The sequence below is a fragment of the Triturus cristatus genome, chromosome 9 (genome assembly GCF_964204655.1).
Source record: "Triturus cristatus chromosome 9, aTriCri1.1, whole genome shotgun sequence".
In the NCBI taxonomy this organism is placed as follows: domain Eukaryota; kingdom Metazoa; phylum Chordata; class Amphibia; order Caudata; family Salamandridae; genus Triturus; species Triturus cristatus.
In genome coordinates this window covers 1,031,603,570-1,031,616,274 of record NC_140592.1, presented here as the reverse complement: position 1 = coordinate 1,031,616,274, position 12,705 = coordinate 1,031,603,570, and the positions used below count along the sequence as shown (strand labels likewise).

Genomic DNA, 12,705 nt, shown 5'->3' with positions numbered 1-12,705 from the left:
GTTCGAGGCATGTGGGCTGCTGAATTCATATCTGTGCATAGATCGCCGCCTAGTGTTGGGTCCGGATGTTTGCACGTTGTTGTCCTGGAAGAGTCTTCGAAGTATCCTTGGATAGGTGACTCCTCCCCTGGACTACAGTGCGCATGGGCATCCTCTCCATCCTCAGATTGTTTTTTTCCGCCATTGGGTTCGGATGTGCTATCTTAGCTCAAGTTAGGAAAATATTTTTTCGAGGCCAAAAGGCCTTTAGTTCGCGTCGGTACTGTTTATCGATCGGGTTTCGATAGAATTTGTTAGTTTACTAACTTTCAGCACCGACTGCTTTCGCATTTACCTGTCCATCGACGACTTCGACGATGGAATCCAGGACGCCGTTCAAAAGGTGTCCGGTATGCAATGCGAAGTACCCACACATCGACGTCCATCCGGTGTGCAACAAATGCCTTTCGCCGGACCACGACGAATCAACATGCATGGCCTGTGCCCGGTTCCGCTCGAAGAAGACTCTGCGGAATCGACGAGCGGCGAGACTCGAGGCGCAGCACGCGGCACCGGCCCCGACAGACATCTTCGGCGAGGCCGAGGACGTCGAGGAATTGGAAGTCTTGCCCTCCAGTCCCGTTTCCGAACACGAACCCGGATCGGACGAGGAAGACGAGTCACTCTTCCACAGAGGTGAAGACGACACCGAGGTAGGAGACGACGAGGAGGCCTTCGGGGCCGAAGAAAGTAGCTCCAATGATGAACAAGGCCTACCTGTTCAAACCGTTCAAACACCAGTGCCACAGCCTATGGCTCCGGTCGAGGGATCGCCTTCGGGCCTTACCCGAGACCCATCCCGCAGTTCTTCGGCCCCGCCCTCGGGCCCGGCCTCGGACGTTCAGCGGCAGCCATTACTACATAAACAGGCTGGTTTCCCTATCACAAAACCGAAACCGAAAGCTGCTCAGGTTCCACCGAAACCGAAACTAAAAGTAGCGCTGGTCGGATCGAGGCCTTCGACGCCAGCGCACCGCGTCGGCACCGACCGCACCAAGAGGGACTTCGGTGCCGAACTTGAGGCGGGCGACGTTGGAGTCGACAAACGGAAAAAAGCCATCGGCACCGACAAACCTGCTCGGCTACCGGCACCGACGACACCAAGGGCCGTACCGCCTGCTGTGTCTCACATCGCTCCCTCGACGACACCTAAGCCTCAGGTATCGAAGACTTCGACGGTTATCTCTTCACCCCGACTCGATGACCCTCCGGCACCGAAAAAATCTACGGCCGCCTCTACGAGCCTGGCCGGTGCCAAAGCCTCGAAGGCGCCCCAAGTACGACCTGGTGTGACGCAAGGCAGCAAAACCACACCTGTCCTCCAGGACACGTCGGGCTCCGGTTCGGTCGGAGCTCCCGCAGCCTCTTCGGTGCCGACCAACATTACCTTCGGCTTGCCTCCGTCAACAATCCCAAAAATGTTCCAACTCAGGACACGGGTCACCCAACCTACGGTCACACCTGCTGAGACGTCTCCAGCACGTATCATCGACGCCGGCACTGGCAGAATGATTCTCCAGGACCGAAGGATAACTTCGGAGCCGCCATTGGACCCTTTCAGGATCCCACTAAAAAGGAAGTTGCCTGCAGAATCGGAACCTCTCCTTTATGAACCCTTCCATTCATCCTACCAGGATCCACACCGGTTCTCCCCCACACGCTCCGATACAGACGCATTGGAGGACTACATGGCTGACCAAGTCCCCTACCATGTAGACACGGACCCTGATGACCAGCAGGACCCTGATCAAACTTGGGGCGACCCTGCAGACCCCAGTGCACCTCTCGATGCACAGGATCCACAACTCTATGGGGCAAAGACATCTCCTACGGAGGATACTGCAGCGTTCAATGCTCTTATCGAACGTGCTGCCAATAACCATGGGGTGCAGCTTCACTCTGATACCATCGAAGATGACTTTCTAATGGACACCTTTGCATCCTCAGAAAGACATGTAAAGACTCTGCCAATGTTGAAGGGGGTCCTCAAACCATCCAAGGACATTTTCAAAGAACCCACCAGGGCACGAGTGATAAACCCCAGGATTGATAAAAAATACAGATCAGCACCTGGGGATCCTACTTACATCAGAGGACAATTACCACTCGACTCCATCGTCGTAGCGAATGCACGCAAGAGGGCACACTCGCAAACAACAGGTGACGCTCCTCCCCCGGACAAAGAGTCCAAGGTGTTAGAAACCTCTGGCAAGCGAGTTGCCGCCCAAGCTGCCAACATATGGCGCATAGCCAACACTCAGGCGCTCCTTGCTCGCTATGATAGAGCGCACTATGACACACTTGAGCAAATATTCCAACATCTCCCTGACCAGTTCAAGGAAGGCGCAGAAATGCTCATCAGAGAAGGACAGCTACTAACGAACGCTTCCATCAAATGCGCACTAGATGTTGCAGACACGGCTGCCAGAGCCATAAACACAAGCGTCATGTTGCGACGACATGCCTGGCTACGGATCTCAGGATTCAAGCCTGAGGTACAAAACAATATACTGAACCAGCCCGTCAACCCCGACTATTTATTCGGGCCAGAGGTTGACACCACCCTCGAAAAGATAAAAAAGGATACGGACACTGCAAAGTCCATGGGCGCACTACAAACTCAGTCCTTTCGGAGCGGCTCCTTTCGTCGCCCCGGAAACAAGGGAGCAGGTAGAGGACAGGGGTCACAACAAACATATAACAAAGGCAATACACAGACCACCTATGATAAAAACACCCGAGGTGGATATCGTGGCTCCAGCACAAAGGGCAGAGGACGCGGCTACGGCAACACCAGGTCCTCCCCCAAGAACAAGCAGTGACGCCCTCTCCCTTCCTCCCGACCACATAACACCTGTCGGGGGAAGGCTACAAAGGTTCCTGTCCACGTGGAATTCCATCACCACGGACAGGTGGGTCAAAGATATTATAAAATACGGTTACTGTCTGGAGTTAACCTCCACTCCACCCACAATACCACCAAGAAGCCGTCCTATGTCCTCAGAGCACTTAACGCTCTTACAGCAAGAAGTGCAAAGTATGCTTCTAAAAGGCGCTATAGAGGTCGTACCCATCCACGAGCAGGGTGCGGGAGTGTACTCCCTCTACTTCTTAATTCCAAAAAAGGACGGGTCGCTCAGACCTATATTGGACCTGAGACCCCTGAACCAGTACATTCTTTCAGAGCACTTTCATATGCTCACTCTACAGCAAGTCCTTCCGCTTCTCAAGCAGGGAGACTTCCTAGCCACACTGGACCTCAAGGATGCGTACTTTCACATACCCATCCACCCCTCACACAAAAAATACCTCAGGTTCACTGTTCAGGGGCAGCACTATCAGTTCAAAGTCCTTCCCTTCGGCGTGACAACAGCGCCCAGGGTTTTCACGAAGTGCCTCGCTACGGTGGCAGCACATCTACGGAGGCAGCATATACACGTCTACCCCTACCTAGACGACTGGCTCGTTCAAGCGAAGTCAGCCCAGCAATGTGCAAGCCACATGTCCCGCACCATTCACCTTCTTCACAGTCTGGGATTCTCACTGAATTATCCAAAGTCCCATCTCCAGCCCGCACACGTACAACAGTACCTAGGTGCGACTATAGACACTCTGGCGGCCACAGCTCAGCCAAATTTAGTGAGGATCGACAGCATACAACTGCTGATCTCCAAATTCAAACCCAATCACTCACTTCCAGCGCGAGTGTTCATGCAGTTGATAGGCATGATGGCCTCCTGCATCTTCATAGTCCCGCACGCGAGATTACATATGCGCCCACTTCAGGAGTGCCTAGCACGTCAGTGGAATCAGGCTCAAGGACAGTTAAAGGACCTAGTGTTGGTGAGCGGTCGGGCATACAACTCTCTGCATTGGTGGAATCCACAAAACCTTTGCAAAGGCCGACCGTTCCAAGAGCCTGTCCCACAAATAGTACTGACAGCGGACGCGTCTCTCCAGGGATGGGGAGCTCATGTACTCCACTACACAGTGCAAGGACTATGGACAACACAACAAAAGAAGTTGCACATCAACCTTCTGGAATTGATGGCAATCTTCCTAGCCATGAAGGCGTTCAAAGTACATCTATGCAACAAGGTCGTGTTGATCCGGACGGACAACATGACCGCAATGTACTACATACAGAAACAGGGAGGCACACACTCTCCACAGTTGTCTCATCTGGCTCAGAGCATGTGGAAGTGGGCCATTCAAAGGAACATGTTCCTCATGGCGGAACACCTCCCTGGCAAGGACAACCAGATGGCGGATCTGCTCAGCAGACACAGCCACCAAATGCACGAGTGGGAGTTACACCCATCAGTACTCCAACCGTACTTTCAGCAGTGGGGTCATCCGGAGATAGACCTATTCGCGACAAGCGAAAACGCAAAATGCCCAAGCTTCGCCGCCAGATTCCCACATCCGCAGTCGCAGGGCAATGCGATATGGATGAACTGGTCCGGCAGATTTGCGTACGCCTTTCCCCCAGCGCCATTGATACCGCTAGTGGCCCGCAAACTCCGACAACACTCCCTGACACTCGTCCTAGTTGCTCCCACGTGGGCACGCCAGCCGTGGTACACCACCTTCCTCGAACTTTCCGTGGTGCCGCATCAAAGGCTGCGGATCAAACCCGCGCATTTGACGCAGAACCATGGAGAGGTTCAGCACCCAGATCCGCAACAGCTGAATCTGGCGATCTGGCTCCTGAAGTCCTAGAGTTTGGCTATCTCAACCTGCCACCTGACTGTATGGACATCATCAAGGAGGCCAGGAGACCCACTACCAGAGCTTGCTATGCAGCCAAATGGAAAAGGTTTGTCATTTATTGCGGTAATAATGACATCAACCCGCTGGACGCATCCATCCAAAACATCATCTGTTATCTCTTACACCTATATAGATGCAATCTGGCGTACACCTCTATACGTGTCCATTTGACCGCAATATCAGCCTATCTGCAAACCAGGCAGCACCTCTCTCTATTCAGAGTGCCTGCCATCAAAGCATTCTTGGAAGGGCTCAAACGAGTCATTCCACCTAGTCACCCACCGGCTCCAATGTGGAACCTCAACTTGGTCCTCACACGCCTGATGGGTCCACCCTTTGAACCTCTACACTCATGCGAGATTCAATTCCTTACCTGGAAAGTGGCCTTCCTAGTAGCGATCACTTCCCTCAGAAGAGTTAGTGAACTCCAGGCACTAACCGTTCAAGAGCCATTTATTCAGGTTCACGCTAACAGGGTCGTACTACGTACCAACCCCAAGTTCATGCCCAAGGTAATATCACAGTTCCACATGAACCAGACTATTGAACTGCCCGTTTTCTTCCAAAACCCACAAACTGTTGCAGAAAGGGCACTACATACACTAGATGTACGGAGGGCCCTCATGTACTACATCGACAGGACTAAACCATTCAGGAAGACAAAACAACTGTTCGTTGCCTTTGCCCCACACCACAAAGGTAACGCCATCTCCAAAGCAGGGATAGCCAGATGGATAGTTAAGTGTATTCAAATCTGTTATCAAAAGGCAAAACGCACATTAACTATTCCACCACGAGCCCACTCAACACGTAAGTTGGGGGCTTCCATGGCCTTCCTAGGAAATATTCCCCTGCATGATATATGCAGAGCAGCCACATGGTCCACTACACACACATTTACAAAACACTATTGCGTAGATGTGCAGTCAAAACAGCAGGCAGCTGTAGGACAGGCTGTTCTCAAAACACTTTTTCAGACCGCTGCAGCTGGCACGGGTAGCCGCCGCTAATAGAGGGCACTGCTATGTATTCTATGCACAGATATGAATTCAGCAGCCCACATGCCTCGAACTGAATATGCTACTTACCAGTATGCATCTGTTCTTGGCATGTAGGGCTGCTGACATTCATATCGCCCTCCCTCCTCCCCGGCGCCTGTCGCAGCTGCAGCTCTCAGAATTACTGCAAGCATGGTCATCACTTTCTGTATCTACTCCATCACTGCCACAATGGCGAAAAACAATCTGAGGATGGAGAGGATGCCCATGCGCACTGTAGTCCAGGGGAGGAGTCACCTATCCAAGGATACTTCGAAGACTCTTCCAGGACAACAACGTGCAAACATCCGGACCCAACACTAGGCGGCGATCTATGCACAGATATGAATGTCAGCAGCCCTACATGCCAAGAACAGATGCATACTGGTAAGTAGCATATTCAATCTCTGGAAGAGAGAATGATCCCATGATCCCCTAGGACCTTCCGGTACCACCGGTATGGTAGTCCAAGCCAGAACACCTCTTAATACTAAGTCTACACTCCACATCATCCCACTTTCATTTACCTTGCTTCAGGGGCGAGTAACAAGACAATTGCAGGAGGTTGCAAGCTAAACCTTGTTTGTATTGTACTATAAAGAGTTTGAGTTGATATTTATGTGCAGATAGGTGTAATCATACATTGACAACACTGTGTTGTCAATGAATGATTGGAAACCTGCACAATTAAAACTCATTGATGTATAACGGATGCCAAAGTTGCAAAGCAGTGTTATACTTCAGTACCCTTTTCTTAGTGCTCAAACATTGCGCGGACTGTCTTCATTTAGGTATTGCCAATTAAGTCTTGGGACACTTCTAAATCAGACATTAATACAGTTATTGCTCAAGACTTCTTAGCTTGCGATTTTTTACGTCAAATCTAAAGATGCAGTACTTCATAACATCATGCATTGATCGCATGCTATTACACTCATCACTACTAGGCATTAGAAGAACTGTACCAGAACTGTTGACCAAGCGCAGAAGTGGCAATAAAGCATGCAAAAATAACTTCCTTAAAGTAACTAAGGTGCAGGCTGGTGATGCGGCCTAATTACTGTGCATTGTGTCACCAGTAGTAATGCTGCCCCTCTTGCAAATATGGTACAAGATTGATGGTGCCCCTTTTCGTGTTCTCTGATTGTGACATTTTATTTTGTAGCCAATCAGTAGTTCCCCTCCAAAGTGGATGGCAGAACTGGAGAACGACGACATTGATATGCTAAAGGGTGAGTATGTGTAATGCCTCTTTAAAGCTGTGGTGATGATGTGCTCTGGGCAGAGGATTGCCTCTATTAAATTACTATTTGGCCAGTGCTGCAATTGAAGAAAGTGCTCACTCCCTTCTCTGTTGCTCTATTTTTTACTACGATGTAATAGCCTTCCTCCCCCTGCCTGATGCTATTACTAATATGTCCTTGGAGTCAATACGTCCTGCCTCGTTCTCTCCACTGCCCTCCAGCTAAGCGCTGGAACGCCTTTTCATTCTTTCTATGTCCTTTACCTCTGCAGCAATATTTTTGTTCTTGTCTTGAGATTCCCTTCCTGTTTTCTCTGCCTCTGGTGTCTCTCTGTTTAAGGAGGGGTCGTTGTAGAGAGACCTGGAAGTTGTGTGTTGCTAGGCCAGAAGCAAGTGCAGAAATACCAGCACTTAGAGGGACCTTCAGGAAGGGTAAGTGAAGAGATCACTAGCAGTTTGCAGAGCCCACACCCTCCACCAGGGGCAAAAGAAGAGAAAACTTGACCCTTTGAGGAACCCTCACAAATCTGAAATTAAAAATCCCACTTGCAGTTTGAGGGGCTGTGGCCAGTGGTACCCAGAGATATCCTGCATGCTTAGCCTTTCTCTCCTTTGTGTTTTCAGAGCTGGGCAGCCTGACTACGGCTAATCTGATGGAGAAAGTGCGAGGACTGCAGAACCTGGCCTACCAGCTCGGGCTGGATGAGTGTGAGTATCTAAAGCATGGCCCCGCGGGACCTACTGTCTTGTTTGTTGGTGGTGAAAGGGCAAAGGCTCTTTGGTTCGGGTAGCCAATGTTTATGTGCTTCATTTAGGACTTGTGTATAGTTGCCTGGGGAGGGAGCAGGTGTAGTAGTGGGTCTCGAAGCATAGAAGGTAGTGTTCAAAAGGATGGGAGACAAAGTACTTTGGGGGTGAGGGGGTTACCATGCCAACCATGTGTGAGGGTTCTGTAGGAACTAATAGCCACATGAGGTGAGAAGGCACCGCCCATTATAGAGTGAAAAATTGTGTGCTCCTGATAAGCAATGTATTGCAAGGCTTAGCTCCTTTAGTGTGCGATGTAGAGTCAGGTTATTAAAATACAAAGTGTATTTTATTGGGAATGAATTAGTGCATGCCATGGATGGAAACCTTAGTGTCTCATGGACACTGGCAGCCCTCAACATTGTGAACAGGTTCAGCACCCATGCTGGGATTACACAGCACCTGGAACGTGCGACATTCAAAACCTTTTCAAAGAGGTTGTTACCTGTGTATATCTAGAGCTCGGTTACGTAGGCTGTGTCAACAAGGACCTAGTAGGTAACAGCTACTTTTCAATACATGGAGCATAAAACAATTAACACAAACAGCAGGTTTCCAAGTGACAACTGCAGGACTTTCAGGATGCTAACTTAAAATATCACCTAATAAGAGTGATTTCAGATCTCGAATATTCCCTCACTAATCCACCTATTCATCACAGTGACTTGGGCACCCAGCCCAGGGATCTGTAAACTATATGTCACTCATACCTTTAATGTACATGTTCTGCAAGAGATGAAAGCTTGTATTAGTCTGCCCTTCTGGATTTGTTCTGTGGAAAATGGAAGATTGAACGTATTGCCTTCTGTTTGAGAGGGAAGCTTGCTTTTCTACTGCCATGCTTTCCCTGTTGTGTGGGAAAGTAAAGCTTACTCCAGTATTGGCTCTTTCATAAATTTGCATGCTTGAATCATTCATCGTCGTCAAAGTGAGAGTCCCACTGCATCATTAGAAAGCAGTGTAATGTTAAACATAGCCTGGGAAGGCCCTAAAGCCTTGACTTTAGTAACATAGTGTGAAATCTTAAGAAGTAACGCAAACCCAGTTGTTGCTGTATCCAAGATGTAGCTTTATTTACAAGATGAAGTTACAGGATATGCAGCATTGTAATCCAAAGTAATCGGGTATAAGATGGAAAGCCTCACCAGGAGCAGCAGCCCTGCTGCTCAGCCTCCAAGGATCAACTGACAAATACACTTAAACATACACAGAGGCAACCTTCCATGACATCACATACCCTGGCTGAGCAGCAGAGGACTGGACACAGAGAAAGGACAGAGTAGTGCAAAAGGCAAGATACCACACACCTCCCTCCCTAACAGAGACAAAGAACATTAAGGAGGCGTGAGGTAGGAAAAAGAGAACAAAAAATAGAAGCGAAATGAATTAAGAAACACGGAATGCACACATAACACACACTTCCCTCCATTGAACAGGAGAAAGAAATGTTTAAAGACATAAAGAATACTAAGTGTACAGCAATAAATGCAATTTAAAAGTAAAAACCTCATTAAAGTGGTTTAGGTCCCCCACCGCACCATAACGCACACTTTAATGGCTCAGCACAATAGTTCAGGATACCCAGAACAGAGATATCCTAGCACTAGAAAGGGCTCTGTCAACACGTAGAACTGTTAAATGCAATGGAGCGTAAGGTGCCCCCAAATTAGTAAGATGGGCTTAAAACATGCTCTACATAAACCAACGCAAGTAAGGGTGGAGCGTAAGGTGCCCCCCAACATTAGCAAGGTGAGCTTAGAACTTGCTCTACACAAACCAACACAAGAAAAGGTTAACAACACAAGCAAGTATAATCTAAAATTGAGCACATAAGTGACTCAACACCAATAAATAGGATTGAGGACCGAAATTGCTCAGCTCCAGCACACAAAATTAAGCACATAAAGGCTCAGCACAATAGTTTAGGATGCAAGAAAATAGCAATCCAGTACTATATTGAAGGACAATAATGACTAAGTAACATACATCAATCAATAAAGTTTTTAACACAAAAAATAGTTTAGGACATATGAAAATAACAATCCCAGCACTATATGAGAGTGCAATAATGGTTAAGAAGTATAGTTTAGGATGTAATAAATACAAACCTATCACTGAAGCATGTCCAAGTCAATAAAAGAAGTATAGTTTAGGATGTAATAAATAAGCAATCCTAGCACTAGACAAAACATTAGTTAAATCACATTAGTTAAATCAATACATGCAGCATCTTATAAAAAGCTTCAAACAAATAAAGAAACAAATGAATTCCTTAAGAGGAGAAATGCATGTTAAAAAATAAAGTACTTTGTTGTTACTGAACATGCCCAGTAGATGGTGCCCTAAGCATAATATAAAGTACATCGGTAACCCTAACAGGAAAACCCTCACATCCATTGAATGAGAAACCACTTTGTAGAAACGTTTTAAATATTTCTCTTTCTGAACTGTGCCACACTTCACTGCATAAAGAGAAGAAGAATACTGGGAAGAACGTCTGATGTAATCCAGCAGTCCACACAGACCGTATAATAGTCCATGGTTTGCTTGTCACGGGGATCGTAAAGACAATCTTCACACCGAGGACAAGTGTGAGCACGACTCCATGGAAAGCTGTAAAAAGTCAATTTCGAAACACACGCTCCACAAGATCTCAAAGCAGCAACCATTGGCACCTGTGGGTTGGGCTGAGTAAAAATAACCTGTCTCTTACACTTGGAAGCAAACGCCACAGTTGAGATGGGAACGTGGTTGGCAAATTGTTAATGCTTGACACACCTGACATCCCATAACGGCCGCACTGCGCCCATTCCAGGAACCGTACCATACTTGTGCATCTGCATTACTAAACACAGCCAACAGTCGTCGTATTTGGTGGTCGTTGTTGGCCGCAGTTTTTATTACTTATTACATACGTCACACTTGTACAACTCCCCTGGACACCCCCTTGGGGGCCGGGTCATGAATCATTGTCACACATTATTACAAATTGGATGTCACAAATTGTCAGCTAGACATCATTAATCATGGGTCATAAATCATTGTGTGTCATAAATCATTCTGCCACAATTGGTCCTTGCCATAAATCACTCTGCCTGATCACCATACATCAGCAGCCATAAATCATGGGACATAAATCATCGGTATGTCATAAATCATTCTGTCACAAACTATCATAATTTCGTTGTCATAAATCCTTCTGCATGAGCATCATAAATCATCAGCCATAAATCATGGGTCATAAATCATCAGTATGTCATAAATCATTCTGTCACAATCTGTCATCATTTCGCCGTCATAAATCATTCTGCATGAGCATCATAAACCATCCGCCATAAATCATCGGCTGGCCATAAATCACTGGTTTGTCTTTTGCTCATTTGCAACTCCTAGGGTCGTAAATCACCCTGACAGCTCGTAGATTGTTCTTTGTTGTTTACCACGCCCCTTTGTGTGTGGGGGCTAGCCTTTCCCCGGAGTTAGGCCCCAACTCGCTACCTTGTTAGTCTCTTTTGTGCCCCACCTTCTCGCTGCGGCTGGGCTGAGAGCGCCGTCTCCGTTTGCTACCCCGATTTTGGCAGGTGTACTCACCCTGCCGTGCGGCATCCCAGAGTGAGTGGCCCTCCTTCTACACACCGCCCTGTCGGTGTGCTCCCATACCAATGCACTACACTTGTTGTTTCCGCCACGCCACCAGGTAGGCTTACGTCTTCCTGCGGCTCCCCCACACATCTGGTCAACTCCGACGGCAGTCTTCCCACAAACGCAATGATGTCACAAACGCAATGATGTTCTCAGCTCCATCTTTGCCCGTATGCCCTGGCACACCTGTGTCCTTCTTCGGTGTCTTACAGTACTGTCTCCTCTCGCCATGGGGCATACATGAAATAAAAAATTGGGAGACAGTCAGATACCGCTTGTGAAGGCGTGATACAGCATACATTCATTAAATAACATACTCTACTTCACCAATGCCCCAGGCAGGCTTCCCCGGTAAGTGTCACTGTGAAACCAGCAATCCTGATTAGTATCCCCCAGGCTGCGCTGACGGGGGCACATGCCCGCGTATATGTAGAGGTTATTGATTTGTTCCTGCACTTGGATGGGCAACCCTCGTGTGCCCTTGCCCTGGTGTATTATTTTTTTATTTTGTAATTAAATTTTTTTAGGTTTTTTTGCACGATGAACAGGGGTTTGAACCAGTGGTCCTGAGGCAAGGAAAGGCCTCGACCTAGGTATGTTCTTCTAATCTATCATCCTGTGACCTGGTTTTTCTACAACCTTCCATCTCTCGCACACCTTTCTCAAATACCTGCCCAGCATATCGGCATATAAATAACTTAGTGTCCCCCTTTGCACTTCACTTGATGGGTGTTTAAGCTCATTCTCCTCTACGGACGCTGGCCCCTTTTAGTGGATGTAGATTCATATGGGCCTAAGCCCTGTGTGTGAATGATGATAATTTTGCAGTGGACCTCACGTTAGCACCCGGTGAACACTTCCGATCACGTGTCGTTGGGGCTTCTAACGTCTAGAGTCGGGGCCTCGTAGCTGCGAAAAACCTGCGCGCTGCCCTGGAGATCCCTGAAGCGTTTATTCACTGACCAATAAGGTTAATGTGGTGACCCTGCATAAATCTCTGTCTGACGGGCTACACTACTGTGTTCCCAAAGATCCGTGATTCTCCGTTGAACAACATCACCTTTGAATATTTGCCTTGGCAAATGCTCATCAGCCACATTAGCCAAGTCACGTTTTCATTCATAAGACGGGGCCTGTACTTCTGTTTCCAATGTGCTCATAACG

At 48.0% G+C, this 12,705-nt stretch overlaps 1 protein-coding gene across 1 annotated transcript in view; it reads left to right on the top strand.

The window, feature by feature from the left end:
* The window catches only part of LIN52 (lin-52 DREAM MuvB core complex component), a 338,499-nt gene that overhangs the window by 156,874 nt on the left and 168,920 nt on the right, over positions 1-12,705 (top strand). Inside the window, exons 4-5 of the mRNA XM_085626775.1 lie at positions 7,015-7,081; positions 7,717-7,800. Coding sequence (XP_085482901.1) covers positions 7,015-7,081; positions 7,717-7,800 — 151 coding nt within the window. The remainder of the gene's footprint in view (positions 1-7,014; positions 7,082-7,716; positions 7,801-12,705) is intronic.